The 25912-nt window shown below is 35.6% G+C and overlaps 1 protein-coding gene across 2 annotated transcripts in view; it reads left to right on the top strand.

Annotated features, from left to right (window-relative positions):
- SLC16A7 (solute carrier family 16 member 7) overlaps positions 1-25370 on the top strand; it is an 80208-nt gene extending 54838 nt beyond the window's left edge. For both annotated transcript variants that reach the window (XM_084537426.1, XM_084537425.1), the window contains 3 exons: positions 19344-19487; positions 21046-21858; positions 24460-25370. In XM_084537426.1, coding sequence (XP_084393552.1) covers positions 19344-19487; positions 21046-21858; positions 24460-24731 — 1229 coding nt within the window. In that variant the 3' untranslated portion in view covers positions 24732-25370. The remainder of the gene's footprint in view (positions 1-19343; positions 19488-21045; positions 21859-24459) is intronic.
- Positions 25371-25912: the final 542 nt, after the last annotated feature.

Here is a 25912-nt window from a genome sequence, read left to right as displayed (position 1 = left end):
CTGACATTTGTAATGGTATGTAGATACATAGTTGCTAACAGAGGTAACTGGACTTAGTGACAGGTTTATTCTGATGCCAGGGAAACTACAGAAATCAAAGAATGAGATGGTTTTAAATTGTCTTTTAAGATTACTTCAAACAATCTTAATTGATTAACTGATTTTGAAGATTTTTGCAGAGATTGCATGTAAACATACATGCCACGCAGAGAGTTTTCTAATCAGTCAGAAACTTTTCATGTAACTGAAGTTTATTAAGATTGCTATTACCGTGAAGATTATTAAGATTGCTGTTAAGATTACCCATGTCAAAGAGTACATACAACTACAGCTTCATTAATAATATATGTTTCATTGGAGCATATAAGCAGAAAACAAGTTTATCTTCATTTTTCACAAATGTTGGCATTTTTATTTAATTATCAAGAAATCAGTAAGTGCAATGGCTGTAATTTTACCTGACTTTTGTTCAGATTAATATGTACTATAAAGAGACAACCAAATGGCATGGATTTAAATGTGAAGATTGTGATTAAAATAGGAGAATGTATTGTGAAATAAGTTGTTCATTTCATCATCTAGTTCAAACAATTCTTGTAGTACTTTTCCATGGACATGTTTTACATTAATTGTGCCTTCTTAGGTATTCCGTATATACTGCTTTGAAACACTTTTCATTAACTGCTTTGACTCTTAGAAAATTGTGAAGGAAATAGTTGTACCCTTACAGTTTTTTAACAATAGTAACTAGAGATCATATGGATGGTATTCATGTGTTGTTTAGTCTTCCTCAGCATAGGTACTTACATCTGAACCAGTTGTCTAGACAACTTCTGTTGTCAGTCAATAAAAATGGAAATTTCTGATTTGTCCTTTCCTATGTTAACTGTCCAAAACACGACAGATAAATTATGTTTTAGAAAGACTGACTGTCTTTTCAGTGCTAAAGGAACCTAGAGGAAGTTTTCAGATCTCTATTTTGCACTTACCTTAAGTGATGCTACTCTACACAATTGTTGCCCTATACCAATATGATATATTTCACTCTCTAGAGACGTTAAAATCTAAGTATGTTCCTGCAGAGATATGCACCCAATTGATAGTGATTTTGAACTTGTCCTGCTGGTTTTATTAATATTTGTAGTCTTTCTAGATCTCTTGAATATTGCATAGGTTGTAATTTTTCCATGTTTCAATGACACTGTTTAGGTTGTACTAGTTTTGATGCTATTAAAACTCTCTGGTAATCTTAAAATTATTTATTAGCTTGTAAATATCTAATCTTTCCTCATACCCATAATTCTTCAGCTCCCATCATTAGCTAATTAAAAAACCCAGCTGGGAGAAAAGGTTTTTTGCTTAATAATTGACTAAGTCCACATCCTTCTGTAGCTGATTATAAGATGATAAAAATCTATGGACAGAAATCTATAATCTATGTTGTATTTTCCTATTCTCTGTGAATGATCTGAAAGTTGAAAACATTTCAGTCTTTTTGTAGAAAGCTCCAAAACACTTCCCTATCAGTATCAGCTGGCAGTACCAAATGTGTTTTGCTACAAATCTTGCTCATACCGCTCTCCTATGGAGGAATGTCTTTGATTTTCCAGGAACAGTAATTATGTGAGTGATTATTTTTTTCCTCTTTTACAAGAATAAGCTTTGCTGTCCCATACATGCTGCTTCCAGATTTGAAGATGTAGCCTAGATTTCATCTTCTTGTTATTTTCTACATAGTAAAACATAACTTACTCAGAGGAACAGTTTAGTGTCAGGACTAAGGACTCTTTGCAGTGGCTCTCAGAGTAGGCACAATTCAAGAAGAGAGGTTTCCTATTTGGCCTTCCTTAGAAGCGGAGTAATCTTGTGTCCTTGGAAGTCAAATTTCACTCAAAAATGCTTCAAGACCAATTCTGTTCTAAATTGCTTGAACTGTTATCATATATGTAAATGGCAGTATTAATCCCTCCTTATTGTGATGTTACTAAGCCTTGAATGTCTCTAATTAAGCTCGTGTTATTTGCCTAATCGGAATAGTTGTAATTTTCAAAGCAGCAAGTAAATAAGCAAAGTGCAGGAGGCTTTATTTTTGGATCTTCTATTTAAAAACTGTTGCCATGAAAGATTTAATTAAGACACATGAAGTATTGAAGCTGGTGAGAAGCAACATGGCATTACGTATGGTGAATAAGATTTATTTATTCATGTATTTACTTATTTTAGTTTCCCTGGACATCTCCCGAGCAAAATGCAGTAAAATAAAATAACTAAACCAGGTAAATAGATACATTATTGATAAAGAAGATATGTTCATGCTCAACATATGATGAATCTGCAGGTCTTTTTTGAATCTATAGCTAGATACTCTAGAATCATTGTTTGGGGGCGGGGGGAGTGGGGAGAGAGAAGGAGTCAGTAGGAAAACTTAAAACGTAAAATATATAGTGATGAATTACATGTTTCAGTAACAATGTTATGCTGTTATCAGAGATACGCAAAATAACTGCCTGGGACTCTGTTCCAAGTATGGTCTCCATGATGCTAATCCTGTAATATGTGCTTAATTTCAAATGCCTAAGTGATCTCATCAGGTTCAAAGCTAAGACTTATTTCTCACTTGCTTCAAGTCAACATATAAACATATGTAAATATGTTTATGCATAGGTGTTTGTGACATAAAGGTCTTTTGGCAGTGTACTTTCAATGACTTAAGTGCTCCCACAGGCAGTCATTAAAATCTCATTTTTATTAATATCAACCTTAAAAATACATTATGCATAAATTATTATTTTCCCCCAAATAAAATATAAAATATGCAAGAGTAGTTTTGAGGGTGTATAGCATTTAAGAAAAACTGGGAGTATTCACTTTATTAATCATTTGACCAACCTTTTTGGTATGACTTGTTTGTCAGTAATCTTGTCTCTACTTCATAAATAAATTAAAAATAAAAATAAAAATTCAAGGACGCAGTACAATTTGACCTGAAGTATGAGTCTTTCTCCTAATATAAATGTTAATTATTTCGATTCTGTGTAGTTCCAGTATTTCAAAGTGGGCTGAGCAGTAGGCAAGCAGGCACCCTGACTGTAAGAATTGTTCTGATATTTACTGATGTAACACACAGTGTAACAAAGTATCCACCGGTAATGACCTGAAACTGTATGATTCTCAAGTGAGAATACAGTCGACATGAGAGATGGTTTTAAGCTGTTGATAACCTGAACAATCATTTCTAATTAACACATATTGTAATAGAAACTTACAGAAAATCTCAAAATAAATAAACAAATAAATAAATGAAATCCCTCCTTCCAATTGGCTGGACTTACACAAAGACTGCACTTCTGAGAATGTGATGGGGGTTCATCCCAGTGGTATGTCCACTGTACATTTTGTGACTTTATGTATAATAATGAGCAATACAGTCCTGTAGCTGGTCTTACACTAAGCTGCAGTTAAAAACTGTAGAGCTGCAACATTTTTTTTTTAGATGATTTGGTAATGTTTAGAAATGCAAAATACTATTGAGTGACCTGGAACATGGGAATGCTGCATAGTTTTATTTCTGATTTCTTAAGTTAGTTCCACAGAAGAAGTTTGAGATAATTCAGAGCGAGTTATTTGAAGATTTTTAACAGATTTAACTCAGCTGAGAATTCTGAGATTTGAATTTTTTATTTCATTTTAGGAATAAAATGGATGTTAAAGAATGTTTCATACAATGCTAGTTCTAATTTATGTATTGTTCCTTAAAAATCAAATAGTATTTCACAAAGGTAATGCATCTGGGAGTGATTTTTTTGTGCTTCACACAGTGAATCTACACCTGTTGAAAGAATGCGCAAAGATATATAATCCATTGCTATTCTGGTTCAGAAGCTTTTCATATTTACTTACTCAAATATAAACAGTAACTTAAATGCACAGCACTTGACCCTATACTCAGAACCAGTTGAAGTGGCAGGTGGGATTAAGACAGGAACAAATCTGGATCATGTAATTTCTTCTTGATCATTTCTCCAGATATTATTAAAGAATAAATACAAACCAACCAACTAACCAAAGAAAAAAACAACCAAACAAACAACCAAACAAAAACAACAGGGTGTTCAGATATACATACTGCCTAAATAAGTCAATTTTCTCAATTTTCTAAGAAATAGCTTTTTAGTAAGATGTATTAAAATTTACTAGAGAAGCATAGTTCCTCCCGAAGGAAGAAAATAATTATTTTATTAGGAAACCTAAGCAATATTCTCCTCACAAGCACATATGTTAAATCATTGCAGAGGATGGTGTATTTCACTGGATCGTTTTAATATGTTCTGGCTGAAAAATATCAGCATAACTCCTTAGATGAAAGGTGGCTCCAGGAATGCATGATATCTAGGCAGCATCTGTAATACAAATCATAGGAAGCCTATATTTTAATGGCCACTAATTTATTTTGAATTTATGATGCATTACAATCATTAGAACTAAGCTGCTTTATATTACTTGGTAGAGAATAAGGTTTCTGCCAGTACTAGGTTGTTTTATTTGTTCACAACAGGTAAGGAAATATGACTGTTTCAAAAGCCAAACAAATATTATCTTCAAGTGCAATCAGATGGCTATGGGTCACCAAGACACTTTATGTTGCTGCTTGCAGCAGAGCTCAAGTATTCCTTATTCATATGTGCAAACTTGAGTTAGACCTCCCTAACCCCTCCCATTTAAAAAAACACCTTGTCTACGGGGATATATTTTCTGTTGCTATAAGGGAAAGGACTTTGTAGACAACATTATGCATGTTGTTTCCGTTGTAGTCCAGGCAAAACACAAATGCCATAAATAACTTTGCCCAGCTCCCTGCTAATATCTTCTTTTTCCACTCATTTTTTCATGACTCTTACACTCCTTACTTGGTAATATTTTATAAAATATTCTTTTTATAGGGGAAAGTGTACTTTCCTGCACATTAAAGGAAGTCATCATGTTTTGGCTGATTGCGGTCTGTGGAAAGAGTATGTGTTGAACAACACAAAAGAAATGGCATATGGCTAATATCCATAGGAAACTTCTAAAAATTTGAAAGACACATTATACAAAGCTCTGTAGCTAGATGGAAATCAAAAAGTGTCAGTCTGATGACAAATCAGATGACAAAATGTATGTGAAGTAGGTATGGGAATATGCAAAGATAAACTGACACCTGCTCATATAATGAATGTATAGATAAAATATACATGTATAGTATAGAATCATAGAACCATAGAATTAAAAAATAAATAAATCAGGTCATATGTCTGAGAGTGTTGTCCAAGCACGTCTTGAACTGTGGCAGACTCAGGGCCTTGACCACTGCCCTGGGGAACCTGTTCCAGTGCTCAACCACCCTCTTGGTGAAAAACCTTTTCCTGATATCCTGCCTGAACCTCCCCTGTAGCAGCTTCAAGCCATTCCCTTCGGTTCTACTGCTGGTCACCAGAGAAAAGAGATCAGCACCTGCCCCTCCACTCCCCCATGTGAGGAAGGCGTAGACTGTGATGTTCACTCTGTGATAGCTTCAGGCTGAACAACCCAAGTGACTTCAGCGGCTCCTCATACATATTCCCCTCCAGACTCTTCTGTAGCTCTCCTTTGGACACTCTCTAATAGTTTTATATCTTTCTTATACTGTGGCACCCCAAACTGCACACCATACCAGAGGCCACACCAGCACAGAGCAGAGCACGACAATCACTTCTGTCAGGCAGCTAGCAATGCCATTCTTGATGCGTCCCAGGATACAGTTGGCCCTCCTGGCTGCTAGGGCACACTGCTTGCTCATGTTCAGCTTGCTGTAGATCAAAACACTAGATTTCTTTCTGTGGGGCTGCTCTCCAGCATCTTGTCTCCTGGTCTGTATATATAACCAGGGTTGCCCCTTCCCAGGTGCAGAATCTGGCAGTTGTTGTTAAACTGAATATTGGTAGTGATTGCCCGGCTTTCTAATTTGTCCAGATCTCTTTGCAAGGCCTCACCACCCTTGACGGACTCAACTGCTCCACCCAGTTTGGTATTGTCCACTAACTTGCTCACAAAAACCTGCAAGTCCTTCATCCAAATAATTTATGAAAACATCGAGGAGGACAGGTCCTAAAATGGAGCCCTGGGGAACCCCACTGGTGACAGGTTGCCTGACTGATGTAACCCCATTTACAAGAACCCTCTGGGCCTGACCTGTCAGATAATTGTTCACCCATCTTATTATGCTTTTATCTAAGTGTATTCTGGTCATTTTGTCTAGAGGGATACTGTGAGAGACAATTCAAAAGCTTTACTGAAATCCAGAAAGATTACATTGACTGGCTTCCTTTGGTCAACTAGCTGGGTGATCTTGTCATAGAAGGAAATTAAATTTGTTAGACATGACCTTCCCCTTGTGAGCCCGTGTTGGCTGTGACCAGTGACTGTGTTGTCCTTTAGGTGTTTTCCAATAACTCTCAGAATAATCTCCATAATTTTATCAGGCACTGAAGTGTAACTGACAGGCCTGTAATTGTCAGGATCTTCTTTCTTGCCCTTCTTGAAAACTGGGACTATATTTGCTGGCTTCCAGTCAACTGGAACCTCTCCAGATTTCTCCAGATTTCTAAGACCTTTGAAGAATATTTGAGAGAGGTCCCACAATGACATCAGGCAGCCCTCTGAGTACCCTGGGATGAATCCCACCAGGTCCCATGGACTTGTATACATCCAGGTGGAGCAGCAAATCCTGCACAAGTTCAGGGTTAACTGGGAGTTTACTGTTGCCACAGTCATGATCCTCCAATTTAGGACAGCTGGGGTCCCAAAGCCCATCACTGGTGTTAAAGACAGTCAAATTTATAAAACATCTCTGCTTTGTTTATGTCCTTGTTTGATAAGTGACCATCCTCATCAAGTATCAGACCAGTGTTTGTTCTGGTCCTCCTTTTCCTGTAAGAATACTTAAAAAATACTTTTTATTTGTCCCCAACACTACTGGCCAGCTTCAACTCTAATTGAGATTTGGCTGTCCAGATTCTCTCTCTACAATGGTGAGCAGCATCTCTGTAGTCCTCCCATGTTGCCTGACTTTGCTTTCAGATGCCATATGCTTTCTTTTTCTGCCAAAGCTCTTGAAGAAGATCTTTGCTCAACCAAACTGGCCTTCTGCCCTTCCTGCTTGACTTTTAACATTTTGGATATGATTTCACTTTCAGCTCTATTGAGTATAATGTTATTGTCATGTGCGTATATTTTGCTGTAAAAGGAAAAGGAGAAATGAGAGAAAAAGAACTAAGAGAGAAAAGAGCTCATTCTTAAATTACTTATTGACTGTAAAATATTTTCCTAAGTATTCTTATTAAAAAATAATAATAATTTTGGGTGTCTACATTTTAAGTGAATTGGAAAGTGTTCTGAACCCATGGAACACTTCCAAAATTCTGGAATTGTTCACTAAGTTTTCTCCATCTTATTTTTCACTCGTTTGAAAACAGGGGAAAAAAATAATATATATATATATATATGTATTCTTACTTTAAGTTGACAACTGCATGTAGTTGTGCCTCTACCCCATCCCTTGCCATTCCACTACCCTGACTGATCAATCTCCTTTTTTGCAAAATACTGGGAAAAATGCAAATTCTGCATGTGTTGTGATCCCATTAATATACTGCTATCTCCTGTATTTACACTCTAAATATCTTGGATGCCAAAATCTAATGAGAACACCCGGTTCTCATTTTGTACAAAGTCTCTGAACAAAAAATAAATTCCCTTCCCTTTCCCCCCTTTCTTTAGTACTTTGTGACCTAAATATTATTGAGATATGTTTATTTACCTTATAAAAATTTTCAGACACCAGCTAGTTTAGAGGCTATCAAGGAACTTGGGAAATTCCCACTTTTAAGCTTTTAAAATTGTTACCACTGAAAGTTACCAGATATTACCAGATAGTTTTATCAGATATTATTAAGAATACAATTATAATGGAAAATAATGGTAAAATAATATTTTAGAAATATTTTATATAAAGTATATTTTAAATATCGGGTTACATATGTGTTAAATAACAAATGCATTTGAAACTAATCTAACAGTATTATCGACAATGACATATATATGATGACTTCTCAGGACGCCCTATTCTAAATAAATCCAGATTTATACTTCTCATTGCATATATTCGGAATATGTAGATGACATTTAATGATCCACTCATGATCCATAATTCACAGTAAGTGGTCCACAGAAACATTGTAGCCAGTAGATTGAGTATTTTCACTTTCATATATAATTATACAGTGCAAGACTGAGACAAGACAGGAATATGATGACAAAGGAACTAGGCAAAGGAAGCGTGTATGTTGTGCTTTCTTTGAAATTATGTATGTTATGTCTGTTACAATGTGTAGAGAACCCCAGGGCTCGGTGCTGGGGCCAGTCCTCTTTAATATCTTCATCAATGATCTGGACGAGGGCATTGAGTGCACCCTCAGTAAGTTCGCAGATGACACCAAGTTAGGTGCGTGTGTCGATCTGCTTGAGGGTAGGAAAGCTCTGCAGGAGGATCTGGATAGGCTGCACCGATGGGCTGAGGTCAACTGCATGAAGTTCAACAAGGCCAAGTGCCGGGTCCTGCACCTGGGGCGCAATAACCCCAAGCAGAGCTACAGACTGGGAGAGGAATGGTTGGAGAGCTGCCTGGCAGAGAAGGACCTGGGAGTGATGGTGGATAGTCGGCTGAATATGAGGCAGCAGTGTGCTCAGGTGGCCAAGAAGGCCAACGGCATCCTGGCTTGTATCAGGAACAGTGTGACCAGCAGGGCTAGGGAGGTGATCGTCCCCCTGTACTCAGCTCTGGTGAGGCCGCACCTCGAGTACTGTGTTCAGTTTTGGGCCCCTCGCTACAAGAAGGACATGGAGATGCTTGAGCGGGTTCAGAGAAGGGCGACGAAGCTGGTGAGGGGCCTGGAGAACAAGTCCTACGAGGAGCGGCTGAGGGAGCTGGGCTTGTTCAGCCTGGAGAAGAGGAGGCTCAGGGGCGACCTTATCGCTCTCTATGGGTACCTCAAGGGAGGCTGTAGCGAGGTGGGGGTTGGCCTGTTCTCCCACGTGCCTGGTGACAGGACGAGAGGGAATGGGTTTAAGTTGAGCCAGGGGAGTTTTAGGTTAGATGTTAGGAAGAACTTCTTCACTGAAAGGGTTGTGAGGCATTGGAACAGGCTGCCCAGGGAAGTGGTGGAGTCACCATCCCTGGAAGTGTTCAAAAGACATTTAGATGTAGAGCTTAGGGAAATGGTTTAGTGGGGACTGTTAGCGTTAGGTCAGAGGTTGGACTCAATGATCTTGAGGTCTTTTCCAACCTAGAAAATTCTGTGATTCTGTGATTCTGTGATTTCAAAGTTGAGTTAGATGTAATATCATTCTGGAAGAAAACAAACCATAGGATGATGTGTAGGGAGAAAATGGGATATTGTATGAACATAAATACAATGGGAAGTTTGAAGAAGACAGAGAAATCCAAATGGCAATATTAATCTTAACTGAAGTCGGTTGAATTTTTCACAGTGAATGCATTATCTGAAAAACATACTGAATTGGGTTGCAGAGAATGTATCTTACATTCATAAGAACTATTAAATAGCCTGTTCAAAGTCTTCTGAAAGAGTTTGCGTTGACTTTTGGTCTCTGTGACGTCTGCTTGGCTTCCAAATGACAGTTTTGTTCTGTTTCCAGGAAAAGTAGCCTGTGATTTTTAAGAAAATATATAAAAAAATTTATGAATCATAATAGGGAATAATAAATAGAAAGTGTTGAATAATAAACATTTATGAATATTGTGCTCATGTGTGCATGCACATATGCAGAGAGAGAAAAGACAGTTGTTACTCAAAGAGGAAATAAAGAAAAAAACTAGGGAAATATTTGTAACTATATATTTGTAATATAATAACATTGTTTGCAAAAATACCTGTGAATAATTTAAATATTAGCAAGGACTATTTATTTTCTTTCTTTCTTTTTTTTTCCAGTGATTAACTCTGAAATTAACAACATTGTTCTTACTTTCTAGTTGCTAAAATTGTAGCTACAACAATGGTATACTGTAATTGCTGTCTTTCATTTCAGTGTTGTGATCTGCAAGAATACAGAAAATCATCCCCCTTTTGTAGCATCAGAATATACAGAACTTGTCTGGTAATCTGATTCATACAGGTAGCAAGATGTAAAGACAACTTGTATTGCTAAGAATTGTGATCTGCATTGACATGCAAAATTCTGCATGTTGACCATTAACTATGTCCATTGGAGCATTCTGTAGTTCTGTACCTACTGAAATTCTTGCTGAAACCCTAAAAAAGACAGAAATTTAATGAAGTTTATTATTAACACATTCATGTTAACTATTTGCTATAGATAATTATTTTTATTAATATTTATGTATTAGTATTATTTTGTATGTATTTTTGAGAGGCAAGACGATTGTCTCTCTTTTCTTTCTTTTTTTTTTTTTTTTTCATTTGAAGGAGAAATAACCTTTCATGGCATGGGTTCATTGTGCTTGTCACCACTAGCATTATTTAGGTGTAATTTCCAGCACATTTTTAAGATTGAAAAAGATGTGTTAACTTTAGATTCACAAAAGTACATGAGCTACTAAGGAGCTAAGTTGATTGCTGTTAAATACCACCCTGGAAAAACTCATCATCTTTTCTTCTACAGGAAACTTTCATTAAGTCTTCCAGGAAACTCACATTTGTAATTGAGTTTTCTAATGTTCATGTTGATGCACTACATTACATTTACAGCTTACTAAGTTACAAGCTGGTTGCAATGGTTTTCTGAGAAGAAAACAACAGGTTTCTGAGAAGACTGTTTGGGATTCACTTACCATGTGCTGGTTCTATTTCCAGCTATCAGCATTACAGAAGCATGCAGGCTACTATGTGAGAAGAATGTGCCTGGTGTTACAATGTCTCTATTTAAATACATTTCCCTTATAGGTGCTTTTGTTCCATCTTATCATTGGCTTGTTCCATCCTTTCTTTCTCTTTTCTTTCCTTTTTCCAAGTTGAAAAAATAATTTATTTGCAAATATGCTTCATATTTATATATTTATGCTTCGTATTTATGTTATTTACGCTTCATATTTAATATACCATGTGCTTCAGTTTTCTCAGGGATACTGAAGTTAACAGGAATACAAATATAAGTGAAGTTTTAAAAAATGCTGAAATGTTCTGCTGCTTCTGACCTCTCTGAAAATAAATATGTTAATGCAAAATTTGGACAACTAATTTTATTTTATTTTTTTCCTTTTGGGTAGTCGGTGACCATAAATGTTTCTGAAAACTGCTGAGTGTTCAGCAACACACAGATTTACATTCATTTCTGATTAAATGTGACGAAGTTTCATATTGCTAGTTTCCAAAAAAAAATCATAAATCATCTTCAAGACTTCAGCTTTGTGACTGACTCTTTGAACCTTTCATGAAAAAAAAAAACAAACATAGCAGAGCATACAAAAGATAATTAATATCAAGCATTGATATGTATCCATTTAAATAATAATCAGCATGTCTACCCCTTGATTAAAAATTGGTACTTTTCCAACTTTTTAAAATTCATATGCGTAGAGCAGTTCATTAACTTGGAGATAACTTTTATAAATTATGTGGTCCATAGCTCCACATACCTCAGTACCCTAGCAAACAAGAAAAAAAAAGTACAAGCCAGTCAACACCTTTCATCAAAGTATGTAATGACTCTGATATATCTGCAAAAATAATAAATAAAACAAATTAAAAACAAGTACAAGGATCTGTAATTTCTATATAAAAGTAGTTCATTTGGAGTATGCACCAGCACTATTCATCACTTATTTACGTTTCTTCTGAATATTTCAGGAAATTCTGATATTTACAGCTGGATGTATATATTATTGAATAAGTACATCAGTTCAAAATTACAATCTGTTACTTTTTTTTTTTTTTTTCTGAGGGGGAATAAACATGAGAAAAGTTGCAGGCACTCTGCTATCACCCAGGCTTTTATGGGATACCACACACATGATCACATGATTATTGTATTTCTTATAAAAGTAATTCATTGTTCTTTCAGGATGTAAGGTGATGACACTGAGGAAACATAGTCTGAGATGGGGAAGTGATGAGCAAATCTCACCACGGCAGTGGATGGTTGAGCCATTGACTGCTTGCTTCCTGTCAGTGCTTTGGGCTGCTGAGCTATTTAACTCATACTTCAACTACCTGAAATTGGTGTTAGCCATTTTTTTGGGATGCTATTTATTGCAAGAACATTTTTTTTCCTCTCTGCTTTCTGTCAAAGTTACTATATTATCTGGTTTTATGGAATCAGTGCAGCCATGTTGTATGAAACAAGAAAGAAAATACTGCAAAATGCATAAAGGAGCTACAGAGAAAGCTTTACAGCCATTGTTGAACTATGTTACCTCTGTTGCTGTTACACAAACAGACTGTGTTTGAAAGGGGTTACCATTCCCACAAATGTGATAAAGAATCTAATACAACAAAGGTTTCCCGACTTTTTAACATGCATACTTTTTTTTTTTTTTTACAAACCCAAGAGTAATGAGAAAAATTATAGTATTTAGCCAAAAGTTTTTGAATTAGAAATAAAAATATCATAGGTTGCTTAGTATTCTGAGTTAGTCCACCTTGAGAAAAACAAAGTAATTTTTAAAACACTTTTCACTTTCATTAACAGATTTTCAACAGTGTCAGAATCAATTTTGACTTGCTTTTCCTCTGAATGACAGAGATGAAATTCTAAGAGTAGTACTAAGTACTAGCATAAAGCATTTGTGGTTGAAGGAATAGTTTTAAAATGAAAGGTAAGACTCTACTTTAGTAAAATACTGGAAACTCTTTGCCAAACAAAGCAAATCAGCTCCAGAAAGTGGATTTTCTATGTAGTAAAAAATAAAAAAATACAAGTCTGACTGATATTAGCAAGTAGCTTGTCCTCATTTTAATTCTTGGAACTCCTCTGGGTTTTCCAGCCTTGTAGGAAACAGAAACAAAATACAGCCAGACTAGAAGGATAGCTGGTGCAATGCTCTGCAGGTGCCAAAAATGTATGTGTGTTTAAATCATTTGCCTTGACAGGATGCAATCTACGATACTGCATTTGTGCAACTTCAAATATTATTCCATTTATTCTCAGCTTCTTTTATGATTTCACTTTATTTGAATAAATGTCAGATTGTTCAGACTGAGTCATTTCAGATTGCTCTGGGTCAATGACACTATGAACACTGTATGACATTGTCAATTTACGTTAAAAAATTACATTTATATCAAAAAGGGTTCTTTTCTAGTTGCCTACCAAATATAATGCATGTAGGAAAGTAAAAAACATAAAGGCACGGGTTGTGTATGAAAAAAATTACAGATGTGAATTATCTTCAATTGCATCTTACATTATATCATCAAGTAATCAACCAAGAACAAATAAATTAAATACTAAAACCTAGCTTTTTATATACTTTTAAAAAAGTGCCACTCCAGTGAATATAAATGTAGAAAAGACCCAAGGATGACTTCATTATTGAAATAGAAGATAATTATGGCAGCTTGATACTGCTACAAATATCTTGTTGGATCCTGTAGTACACTGCTACAAACCCTGTTGGAATTGTTCTGACTAGTTATTACATTTTTAAGCCGCAGATCATTCTTTTCATCCCTCACAGAAAGTGCTGTCTATTTAGGGGAGAACTAAGGTAAATATATTTTATTTTTCCTTTTAGCAAGAAAAAAAAAAAAAGGTGGAAAAGAGAGAAGACAGCAAGAATTCTAGTTCCCTAGATTCCCTTCCTCTTGTAAATTAATGGAGCATACATGTGGACAGATAAATGTTACTCTACCAGAGAGCTGAGCAAGATATAGATTTTATGCCAAGTAAATCTTCCTTTATTCTATTTCGTGGCCTTCAAACTGATCTGATGGTATTACCTGTAGCTATTAAGTGGAAATATTGTTATCACCTGTTTTGCATCCTTTACACTTTTAGAGATATTAGATACACAACCAGATTCAGATCATTTTTTTATATGTGTATTTACCTAGGACTGGAAAAAGCAAATAAATACATGTGTACATAAGTGTGCATGTGAATGTGTCAGAATGTAACATGAGAGAGAGACTATTAAATGTATAGTGCATAGTTTGAGCTCTATATTTATTTCCAAAAAAAAAAAAAAAAAAGCAAGCAATACAAAGCGATCATACCTGTAAGAAGAAAACTCTATTGTTCAAGTTCTGTTTAATACATATTAGCGAAATAGACATCTTTTAAAAGAAAAAAAAAAAAAAAGTGATTATTTCTTCAGGCATCTGCTTTTAAAATCTACTCAGTTACATAGTCTTTTTTGGTGCTTTTCATTTACAACAGTATTGCTTAACAGAAGAAGGAAGATTTAAATGGAGAGTGAAAAGTTTAACTTGGAAGTGAGAGGAAAAGAGATTATTGCTAACACTGCTATTACAAATAATAATAAATTTTATTTTTAAGCAATATATTTCTATTTTGGTATTCACTGAAGTCAAAGCAGCTTTGTCTACACATTTTCCACGGTACAGATAGACAAGTAAATGTTTTACTTAGCCATCAAAATAGATGGCATGTTATTATAAGCTTTTTGTTATGTATGTATGAGCATATGTTTAGTATTTGTTAACATTTTGACCTCCCCTCAAATTATGGTAGTAGTAAATGTTGTCTTGCTGTAGTCATAATGTTCCTTAGCTGTTCCTTAGGGAGAAACAAACAGGTAAACAAACAAAACAACAAACAAACTTTCGATGTATAAGCAACTCATAATAAACAGTTCCCAAATGCATGTCAATTTCTGCCCACATAGCTGAAATAGCTTTTGCCATCTTTCCCTTGACATATGATGAACATGAAAAGCTTCCATTTTTTTTGTTTGTTTGTTTGTTTGTTTTTGTTTTGTTTTGTTTTGTTTTTTCATCCTCTTCTAAGGTGTTTGTTCCTGAGTCTCTTCTTCAGTGGCACAGTTATGGTTGCTATCTAACTCCTTCTTAGGGTCTGGTCATTACTTCAAACAGATAGATATAAAACAAAAATACAACCAGGGGACCGTTAGCATATTATGATAATGGCCTTAAGTTTAGTTTAGGGAGTACACAGTCTTATGTGGCCAGTGTTTTGTAGGTGCTAAGGGAGAGATCAGAGTAAATATTCTTGTGAGTTTAACATCTGTTAGGTAGTTACTTCAGGCTTCAGGAAAGTAGAGTCACAGATCCAGTAGTCCTTTAGTGCATTAACATGTGTTAATGTATAGCATGATTTTGCCAGTAATACATTATTTAAATAGCTTAATGATGCTTCTCAAAACAAACAAACAAACAAAACAACAACCAAGGCAACTGCTGCATGTGAGCATTGCTTAAGTAATTGCACAAGCTGTTAAATGTGAAGTGAAATTTGTGTATAGCTATAAAACACATGATGACAGGTGAACATCTGGAATTTATGTAGATTAATATACATTTGATAATGAATATGCATGATTTTATGAGACTCAAAACCAAGTATGTACACAATTGTCACAAGAAAATATTTAACCTACTCATCAGGTTGCAAGGGTTTCTAGATAACTTATGGAGTTAGCTTAAACTAATATAATGGCTTATAAAACAATATTTCCCAAATACAAAAATTTTAAGCCAATGACCAGAATATGCAAAAAATAGAAATATAGATTGAGCTGTTATAGTAAATACACATCATTAACTTGAAGAGAATATCTCAAAGAGAGTCTAATGTTTAAAATAATTTTCAATTTATAATACAGTCCAGATTTAGGTCATTTGGAAGTGCAGAGCTCAGACACATGAGGCAGCTTTGTCTTTCCTCTGGTGTCTTCATCCTGAATTCATCCACCAACCTGAATTAATACATCTATATTTGACCTGTAGCTAACAGATCTTGTAAGTGAGGCTGATGTTGCATGCATGTCATCTTAAAAGCTGTAACTTACAGTCCTGGCCCAGCTGCCACAGTTGCGATCCACAGAGATGCAGTTTTCTTGTTCCTAAACCATTTCTAAACTATCTCCCTGAAAGAATTCTCTGCTATGAAAATCACCATTTCTGGATACCCTCCACCCCTTAAATAAAAAAATCCAAAAGCAAATATCCTCCCTACCCCCCTAAACAAACAAGAGTCTGACTCATTTTCCTGGCTTATAGAAGGAAGGAAGGATTGATGGAACAGTAATAAAGAAATGGATACTACAGTTGGTATTATTTTGTGGTAGATACTACAGCAGAGTTTATTTTTGTCCTTGGTTATATTTGGAAAACTTTATCAGTGCTGTGCAATGCTTTCTTTTTGATCAATAGTTTTACTGAAAATAAGTTTGCAATTTAGCAATGTTATACAACAATCTTTTTTATTACCATTCCTCTCTTTCCAACAGTTGATTGTCTACTATGTGTGGATTTGCCTAATCTTTTTTTCATATGGTCTCATACCTATCCTGGTTATTCATACTGTCTTTGTTTAACGAGAAAAGAAACAGGTCTTTTGATATCTGGATAATTTCTTAAGTATAAATTTACAATAAAGGTACAATTAAAGGTACATAAAGGTACAATTCAATGTGCTGCCTATGGTGAATAAATTTGTAAATAGTATAGCCAAATATTCCTAGTGTCATGCCTCTTTTGTAGATTTTTTTTCCCCTAAGGATGAGGTAAGGAATATTTTAATTATGAGTACAGAAAGGCAACATTTAATACTGCAGTGATTTGAGGGGAGGTCAAAATATTAACAAATACTAAAAATTGTTCATGTACTCAGTTCAATTTTAGAAGTACTTCCATCTCATCATAAAAAAAGGATCTTGAAAATAATAAAAATTAATTAATTTGGAATGTTTGAAGTGAAATACTGTTACTGTGTTTAGCAATGAGAACAATTCAACTTTTTCTGTCAGGAAATTACATTAAAATTCATTTTTTTTCTATAATATTGAAGTAATATTGAATATCATTGATATTGGGATGAAACATTTTGCTTTTAGTTAAACAGAGTTGAATTAAAAGTGTTTTTTAATTATTTTTATTTTTTATTGACCCAGAGAAAATATTTATACCACTCATGTATTTTAAAAGGGCTTTCTATCTAATTCAAACATGGGCCAAACTACCAATTGTCCATACAAATGTTTACTGAAAAACTAATGATCAAAATTATCCTTATGTGTAGTTGTAAGTGCACAAGCTTATTAAGACAAGAGAGGTAAGAATGGTGCTTTTAGGAAGTACTCTGAACATATGTTGTCAGTCCTTCATCATTCACTGCCTTCTGCATACGCCTTCCAGGGAGAAACCCCACCTCACTACAGTTCTTAGTAGAAATGAAAGTAGTAGTTCTTCAAGTAGAAAAAAAAAGTGTTGGGTATCTCTATAAGGTGTCATGTCAGCTAAATGTTTTAGTGCTTCTTATGTGATTTAAAGTCTTTTATTAAATCTCTAGGCTATTATATATTTGGTGGGTCATTCTGTGCTGTGGGATTCTGTTTGTTGGTTTCAATACATGGTTATGCTTAACCTAGAATTCAGTGAGCAGCAGAGCTAACAGAGCCTGCTCTCTTGTTTTATATGTCTTCAAGATGAGCCTTAACACCCTCACTTTGAGTATCTTTTACCTTCCCAGTACAATAGCCATCCCGTTTATCATCCATGCTCCCACCTATCAGCCTTGCCCAGCTGCCAGGGCAAGAAGATAAAGTGCTTTTATGTACCGTGCTTTTACTCAGGCAGAGCTGAGCACATTTCCCAGTGTCTGTGCTGCCCTTTTATTAACAGAGGCTTCCCTGGGATCCCGGGCTCCTTGAGACCTATACTATTGAATGAATACACAGACTGTAAGATCTAAATATCACTGAAATTTTGTAGTAAATTAGAACTTTAAATGTTCAGTCAGTCAAGCTGAAAAGTTTGTCAGTCAAGATACATGTAATTTCAAACTGACTTCAGGATTCACAAAAGGGGGACAGGCAAAGGGCAACACTATGGTAGAAGCTTGTTTCCTTAAGGAAGAAAGCTAAATTTTGATCATCTGGAGTATGCCTAAGACTTCTGCTGTAGATACAGTAATTAACATTTTTGGTATGTTCACAATAGTAATTTAATATATTTAAAGCAATTCAAGCAATGGAGTCTAAAATGACAGTGTACCTATGAAGCGCACATTCTTAAATTTGTTGGAATTTGGCTTCTTTGCATCATGGAAACACTGGCATTTATTCCTAAATAGTAATATATCTATACAGAGAGATTTAAAACTGTTTTGCAGTGAAATCAGGTTCAGTGCTTGGCTCTCCACTTTATGCCAGCTACAGTTTGAAATGTATTACTTTTTATTATGGGTATTTTTATTTTTGAATCAAATAAGTTTAGTTATTGCAAAAACAAGACTATTCATAATGGTTTGGGCCAAATATAGTGCAATCAGATGGTGTGCAGGTTTTCCTAAAGAGCTTTGACAACCTCTTAATCTTGATATGTAGCATGCCATCTATTCTAGTCACGGTCATTTAAAAAACATATAATGCATGTCATGCTAAATTGGACACTAGCTGTTTGTTTAGTGTGGACATAATTACACTATAAACTGAACTGCAGTTGAAACTGAAAAACAGGCTTGTAGCAATATTTTTAAAGTTTATAGGTCTTTTTGCTAAACCACATCTTAGATTTTCTTAGACAGCCTATAGTCATTTTACTGCCCCTTAATGCTCCTCTCTGGGTCAGGTAAGGGAAATGAGACTCAGGGGCCAGAGATTTACATTCTCATTTGATGGTGTTTCTATGTCTCTGTGTAGTTTTAAGTAGGTATCCAAGACATGCTACAGGATCAAGAAGATCTGTTACTTTGCTTGCCTGGAGCTTCCCTCTGCTCTGTTAACTGGAGTTTCGATATCTGTCTCGTATGTGAAATTCTTCAGTCCTTGCACTTTCAAAACTTCCATTGACTGATCTCAGCATTGATTCCCTGTGAACTGTAACAATCCCTCTCACTTGTCTGATGTCTTTAATCTTTTGATCCATCTCCATGACTAATCAATAGTTATATTGTCATGGAGGCAGTATATGTATCCACATCCAGGCTCACGTGGCCACAAACAGTTTTTGTTCAACAAATTGGTACAGAAACAGCTAAACATTTTCTAGGATGGAATAGTAAGACATTCCAACATATCCTGAAGAAAATGGCATGTATGATGGAGTTACTTGTTACCTGCTAATGTTTTTTCTTTCTACCAACAGGTCCCATAAGCAGCATTTTGGTCAATAAGTATGGTAGCCGGCCAGTTATGATAGCAGGGGGTATCCTGTGTTCATTTGGCATGATTGCTTCCTCTTTCTGCAATAGCGTCTTGGAGCTTTATCTATGTATTGGGGTTGTTGGAGGTAAGAGTGTTCCTTAAAATATTTTATTTTTTCTAATGCTGTTTTACCTTACTGAGCAAGAACCCACTGTGCAAGGCATTCTACAAATGCAATACAAGAAGGTAGCAAGATCAATTCATTTTAGCTAGCTGAACTGCCTAATTTTTTAAATTAGCTGGTGTAATGTTAAATTATTTCATAGGATATTCCAGGAATAACTGATGATTTTATTCAATAAATGCTGTATGTATGTACTGTTTCATGCTTCACTGTAATTATAGTATAAAAATTGATTGGCTTGTGACAGCACTTATTACAGTAATTTGTGTGGAATTTCACATTCATTGTTTTAGCTTTCAATCACATTAAATGTCAAATGGGGTGGCAGAGGCTAGCAGAATTCTAGTGAAAATGCAAAACGCACTCCCAGCTTTCTGTAGGTTTATACATACATAAACTCCCATAGAAAACATGACAACTTTCAGCTCAATGGCTTTCTGTTTAAAATCCATGTCAAACCCCAAATAAAATTATTCAAATGTCATTAAAGATATGGATATTGCCAAAGGCAATGAACTAAAGTAGTCATAAAGCCAGTAAATTAAATAACCTCTTTACCAGAAGTACCTTAAAAGAACTATCTCCTCAGAATAAGGAAGGCAAATGAGATTAGAGGTGAAATATTGGCATGTAATGAATGAATAATACTTATTATTGTGTTGCAGCTTACCTTTCTCTACACTGGGTCTAAAGGATTCCTCCTTAATTTTTTTTTTTTAAGTTCTAATTTACTACATTTTAAACTTGTTCCCAGTTAAACAGTAAAGTCTGGGGCCAGTAATGTGTCTGTCAGAGAAGAAAACTTATTTCCTGTGCCATCACGAAGATTCATAGCTACTTAGCCTTTATTGCCTAGATGTCTTAATGTGGAGAGAAGGCCTGGAGGTGCAGCTCATGCACTTGGCTGATGTGGATGTGTGGTCAGCTCCCATACTTGTCGCCCTCTTCCACAACTCTTCCTCCTTTAGTGGGGACTTCAGTACCTGAGGAAGTAGAGCTGAACGTGTTTCAAAAGAATTAGCCATTTTAAATTCCACTTTTATACACAAGTTCAATCTTAAATAGGCTGGGAAATATAAAGTGAGGAGATTAATGCACTTAAACTCACCCTGCTTTCATTGTAGCTGAGATGACATCTAATAACTTTTGTGAAATGAGCCAAGAGAGAATTGTATTATAGCTTAGTAAATAAAAAACAGAGAGTCATGGCACTGACACCATCATTCCTCTGTCATTCCACTGTCTCTATCATTGCTGAAACACAGCAAGAAATTTGGGCTTTTATTGCAATGCTACAGGGAGAAATGACAGAATATCACTGTGACATAGTCTTGGCATTTACACACACGGAAAGCCATGAAGAAGTTGTATTTTTCATTCTTTTATGCTAGTTGGTTTTAATCTTCACTGAAAATCACTAGATTAGATACTGGTCATTTTAAAAATAGCTTGGTAAATGTATGATATGTTTTGTTTAGTGCATGAAATGCAATAATACTTTGTTTTATGTGTTGTTTAGGTCTGGGTTTGGCATTCAACTTACAACCTGCCTTGACCATGATCGGCAAGTATTTCTATAAAAAGCGTCCCATTGCTAATGGACTGGCCATGGCTGGAAGTCCAGTGTTTTTGAGCACATTGGCACCTCTCAATCAATTCCTCTTTAATGCATTTGGCTGGAAAGGAAGCTTTCTCATTCTGGGAGGACTTCTTTTGAACTGCTGTGTGGCTGGGTCACTTATGAGACCTGTTGGACCAAAACCAATTCCTCCTGTGAAAAAAGATGTTGAAAAAGGCACAGGAGATTCTACCCTGCACAAAAACAACAAGAAGTCTTTTTGGCAAACTATCAATAAATACCTAGATTTATCCCTATTCAAACACAGAGGGTTTCTGATCTATTTGTCAGGAAATGTCATTATGTTTATTGGTTTCTTTGCTCCAATAGTATTCTTGGCTCCTTATGCCAAGCACAAGGGAATTGATGAATATTCTGCTGCTTTTTTACTATCTATTTTAGCCTTTGTAGACATGTTTGCTAGGCCTTCAATGGGACTTGTAGCAAACTCCAAATTTATCCGGCCAAAGATCCAGTACTTTTTTAGTTTTGCTGTCTTCTACAATGGCGTTTGTCATATCTTGTGTCCTCTGGCAACAAACTACACTGGCTTGGTGATATATGCTGTATTTTTTGGGTTTGCATTTGGAATGGTTAGCAGTGTTCTCTTTGAGACACTGATGGACCTCGTTGGGGCTGCCAGATTTTCCAGTGCGGTTGGACTGGTTACCATTGTGGAATGCTGCCCTGTGCTCATAGGCCCTCCTCTAGGAGGTAAGAATTTCTTTTATTATTTGTTTTCCAGACATGACAGCATGAAATTTGCAGTATAGTATTGAATTAATATAAAACTTATACCTAATATTATGTAACACTTTCTCTGTGAATAGGAATGAACTATAGGAATACTGCACTATATCTATTAACTTTGCACTTTACAATTTCAGACCCACATGAAAATCTAAAGGTGTATTGCATGTATATGCAATAGATAGATTAAGAGCATATCTCGACTGACCTATAAGTCCAGGTGATAGATGTATGCTTTCCTGATAGCACTTAGTGCTATCTTTGTGGTCTTAATTTACATGTAGTCAATTCCACTTTGTTTTTCAGCAGCACAATTCTTACTCTCCTGAACTGATCAAATCCACTGCTCAGTTTTTATGAAGATCTCAGTAAACCTCCAACCTCATTACAGCTAGAGAAGCACATGCTTACATTTAAAGTAGCAACTTTAATTTGTCTGAATGAAGAGGATTTGTGTATCTAAACGGAAGAGACCAGTAGAGAGGTGCTGGAAAGGACAGGGCAGCCCAGGCAGGGTTCCAAGTGCTGTGCTGTGGAGCGTTGTGCTCTGGCATGGACTTCACACCATACCTCCAACGATCAGCCTGTTGTCCAGCCTGTTTCTATAGCCAGTAGATATGTTTAAGATAATTCAATCATCCTGCCTGGATTGGAAGTTCTTAATATTACTGACTTCTCTTGTCACTGCAAGTAAGGAAATCTCAAAAGGAACTTAGGTGTATAGCTTGGTGTATAGCTATTTTTAATTTTGGGGCTTCTGGCACCAAAAATGATGAAAAGCATCTTCTCTTAGATTATTTTATCTTTTCCATTTTGTTTTTTTTTTGGTAAGTATTTAATAATGCTGTTAGTGAGTTTTATAATCATTATGTTTCTTAGCATGTAAGAGACTAAAGACATAGATGCTCAAATCTTGCTAAAAAGTATAGGTTAAATATGTGTGTGCATGTGTTGCAGTGTAAGCCTAACAATAAAAAATACAAAGATACTGAGATTCCCAGTCCTGTGAATATGCACTACACACAAAGCAGTGCCAGAAAAGTCAGCAAGACCATATGTGCCTAAAGGCCATTACACACGTCCACATATTTTAAGGATTATTGTCAGTATCTGTAAGAAAAGAGCATTCTTGAGTGAAATTTTAAATAAGCCAAAACTATTCCACTTACTTCAATACAATTATATGTGTAAAAGTAAATGTTCAATAGTCCACAAGATATTCCATATTTTCCTCGTCTTTTAACATATGAGTTCATTTTGGTAATGGCAGAAGAAATGCATTCTTCTCACACAGACTCTGCCTATGCCACCTAGTGGGGGGAGTGAGCCCGTGAGTTACAGAGTCCAGCCTTTTCATTCCAGCTGTGAAATTGATATTAAAATTAACTCTAAGGATATAAATCTAATATTAATGCTGCAATAACATATATGAGTATTTTTCAATATATTAGGTTTGCAGACAATTTGAAAGGCATGCATTTGTGCTATAACTGTATGAGTAATTGATTCCTTTTGTTAAATAGAGACAATGGGGAAAAGCTAAATTCCAGTTTTGACTAGTTCATATCCTTTCAAATATTATGCTGAAGTAATGTTAATGCAGAATCTCATTTTTAATGTTATGCAAGACTGCTTAGAGATAAAAACTGGTAAATAGTACTATTTACACTAATAGGTGAATTATACACTTGCAGTGCTACTTGAGTGTTTCCTAATACTAGGTTTGTGAAATAGAGAAAAGACTAAAATAGTTTGACGGCTTGTAAGTGTGTCTCAGGTGAATTACGGCATTATGGCTGCAACCCAGTAAAAGCATCTAAATAGATACATTGTAATGGGCAGGTTATCTTTTGAATTTCAGTGCTAGTGTAGCTGAGTTCAGAGCTAACTACTTGGGTATGTACAGATGTTGATTAGGGAGTTGAAAAAATCAGAAAGAATGGCTAATAAAGTGGAACCACACTTAGATTTTATTTTCGTTGTTGTGACCAAACTAATCTGAGAGTTGTGAATATAATTTTAAGGTACAGGCTTCATCTAAACTCAGCAGCTGAAGATGATGGCTGAAGGGACAAGCCTTTCTATCTCTTTCACCACTCACTGGAAAATAAAAATGAAAAGCAAGCACTTGATGCACAGTGACAGCAGCCTAAGAAGGCACATTCCTCCTCATCCTATTGTCTTTATGCAGCTTCTATGAGTGTCAGACAGTCATTCCAAAACAATAGGAAACAAAATTAGGAGGTGAATAAAATAATAAGACAATGAAAAAATGAAAATGAAAAAAAATGGAAATGTCTATCATTATTCATTAAGCTTTACTCATTTCATTCTTCAATATTTTATTGTTGTGTTTGATTCCAGTGACAATTGGTAGCTTGGTTAATACAGGTTTTGTTAGAGGTCCACTCTGTATTTTATAGAATTTGAATATAGAATTGAAAAAGCTTTTCTGCTCCAACTTCAAAACCAGGCCATATATAAATATTTTCCTGAGGAAATATTTGTATTGTATTGAGTATTCTATTCTAAAAATGCATCTCTCCTCTTGTTTTTCTATTCCAGGCTGGTTAGTGGATGTTACTGGTGAATATCGATACATGTATTTTGTCTGTGGAGTGATTGTGATTGTGGCCAGCATCTGGTTGTTCATTGGTAATGCCATTAACTATAGGCTTTTGGCAAAAGAGAAGAAGTTAGAAGATGAAAAGCAGAAAGCCGAGAAGAACGCTGACTCGAAGGAGGCAGAACCATTAACAAACAATGAGAACGAAGATGCTGCCAGCAGAGCAGACAAAGCTCTTGAAGATCCTTCAGAAAGAGAAACCAATATTTAATCTGCAATGTATCTCAGAAGGCAACATTTATGACTTCCATTAGAAATATGCCTTCAACACACAGGACAGGTTTTCTGGTAATAATGATCAGTCACAATATTGGATGGGAACAGATTTTTGCCCCATGGCAAGACTCCAAGTTAAATTACTATCTACAGATTATTTATTTCAGAGATACAAAATTGAGGTTACAGAGGTAGTGACTCCATGCAATGAGCCCATCCAAACTATGACTCTGGACAATCAAGAGTCAGGTAAACCACACGTAAGACTTCCAGTGACAGTTTTGTTTCAAAAGTACATCTAATACAAAAGTATCTCTTACTCTTATATGGGAGGATACTTTTTGTTCACCCTTATTGTTAATGTCTGCAAAAAAAATCTGGCCAAACTGTACTTACCACTTACGTCAAAAACAAATGTAAGCTCAAAGGTTTGTTTGAAAGGAAACAAGAGTACCTGAGTGAAGCACAATGGAAACGTTTTTTTCTCATTTGTATGCTCAAAATATACAAATGTATGATCAAAATATACATTACACCTGTATAAAGAATTATAATATGGATGTAAAAGTTAAGGTTGGAAGACAAACAACTGTTGGGCACCATCTCTAAAATGCAATAAACAGCTGAATTAGAATATATTCTGGAGGTTATTTCCTCCTGTGATAGGTGGCTATGTTGTACTTCAACAAATATATTTGAACACAGCTCACTAATTTGAACTAACCTAAATGAAACAATTTTGAACCAGGATTTACATTGCTAACAGGAGCATCAATTAGTTTGTTCAGTTGCGTATTCCTGTATGGTTGAAGGAACTGGACCAGACTGTGAAGCCTTCTTTCTACAGGGACTAGATTAACCCTGCTGACTAGATTTAACCTGCTGATATTAAAAGGATCCAGGCCACCCTTGTCTTTTGTGGCCTGAACCAGTTTCATGGCAGTGGCATCAGTGTAACTGCTTGGCTTTATTGGCAAGTCATCAGTTGATGGTCTCCTAAGAGGAGATAAAAGGTCTAACTGATCCTGATCCTTGCAGACAGGTAACTTCATGCTAGTTATCTCCTTTTCCTATGCATTTAGTAAAAAGCTACTTCTTTTTCATATTGCTGATTTAAACAAAAATGCTGCAAGGCACATTGACAGTGCCACTCTGGGAGCTTTGTATCGACATACC

This window comes from Aythya ferina (assembly GCF_964211825.1).
Source record: "Aythya ferina genome assembly, chromosome: 1".
In the NCBI taxonomy this organism is placed as follows: Eukaryota; Metazoa; Chordata; class Aves; order Anseriformes; family Anatidae; genus Aythya; species Aythya ferina.
The sequence above is the reverse complement of the archived record's forward strand: the minus strand, read 5'-3'. Positions and strand labels throughout refer to the sequence as shown.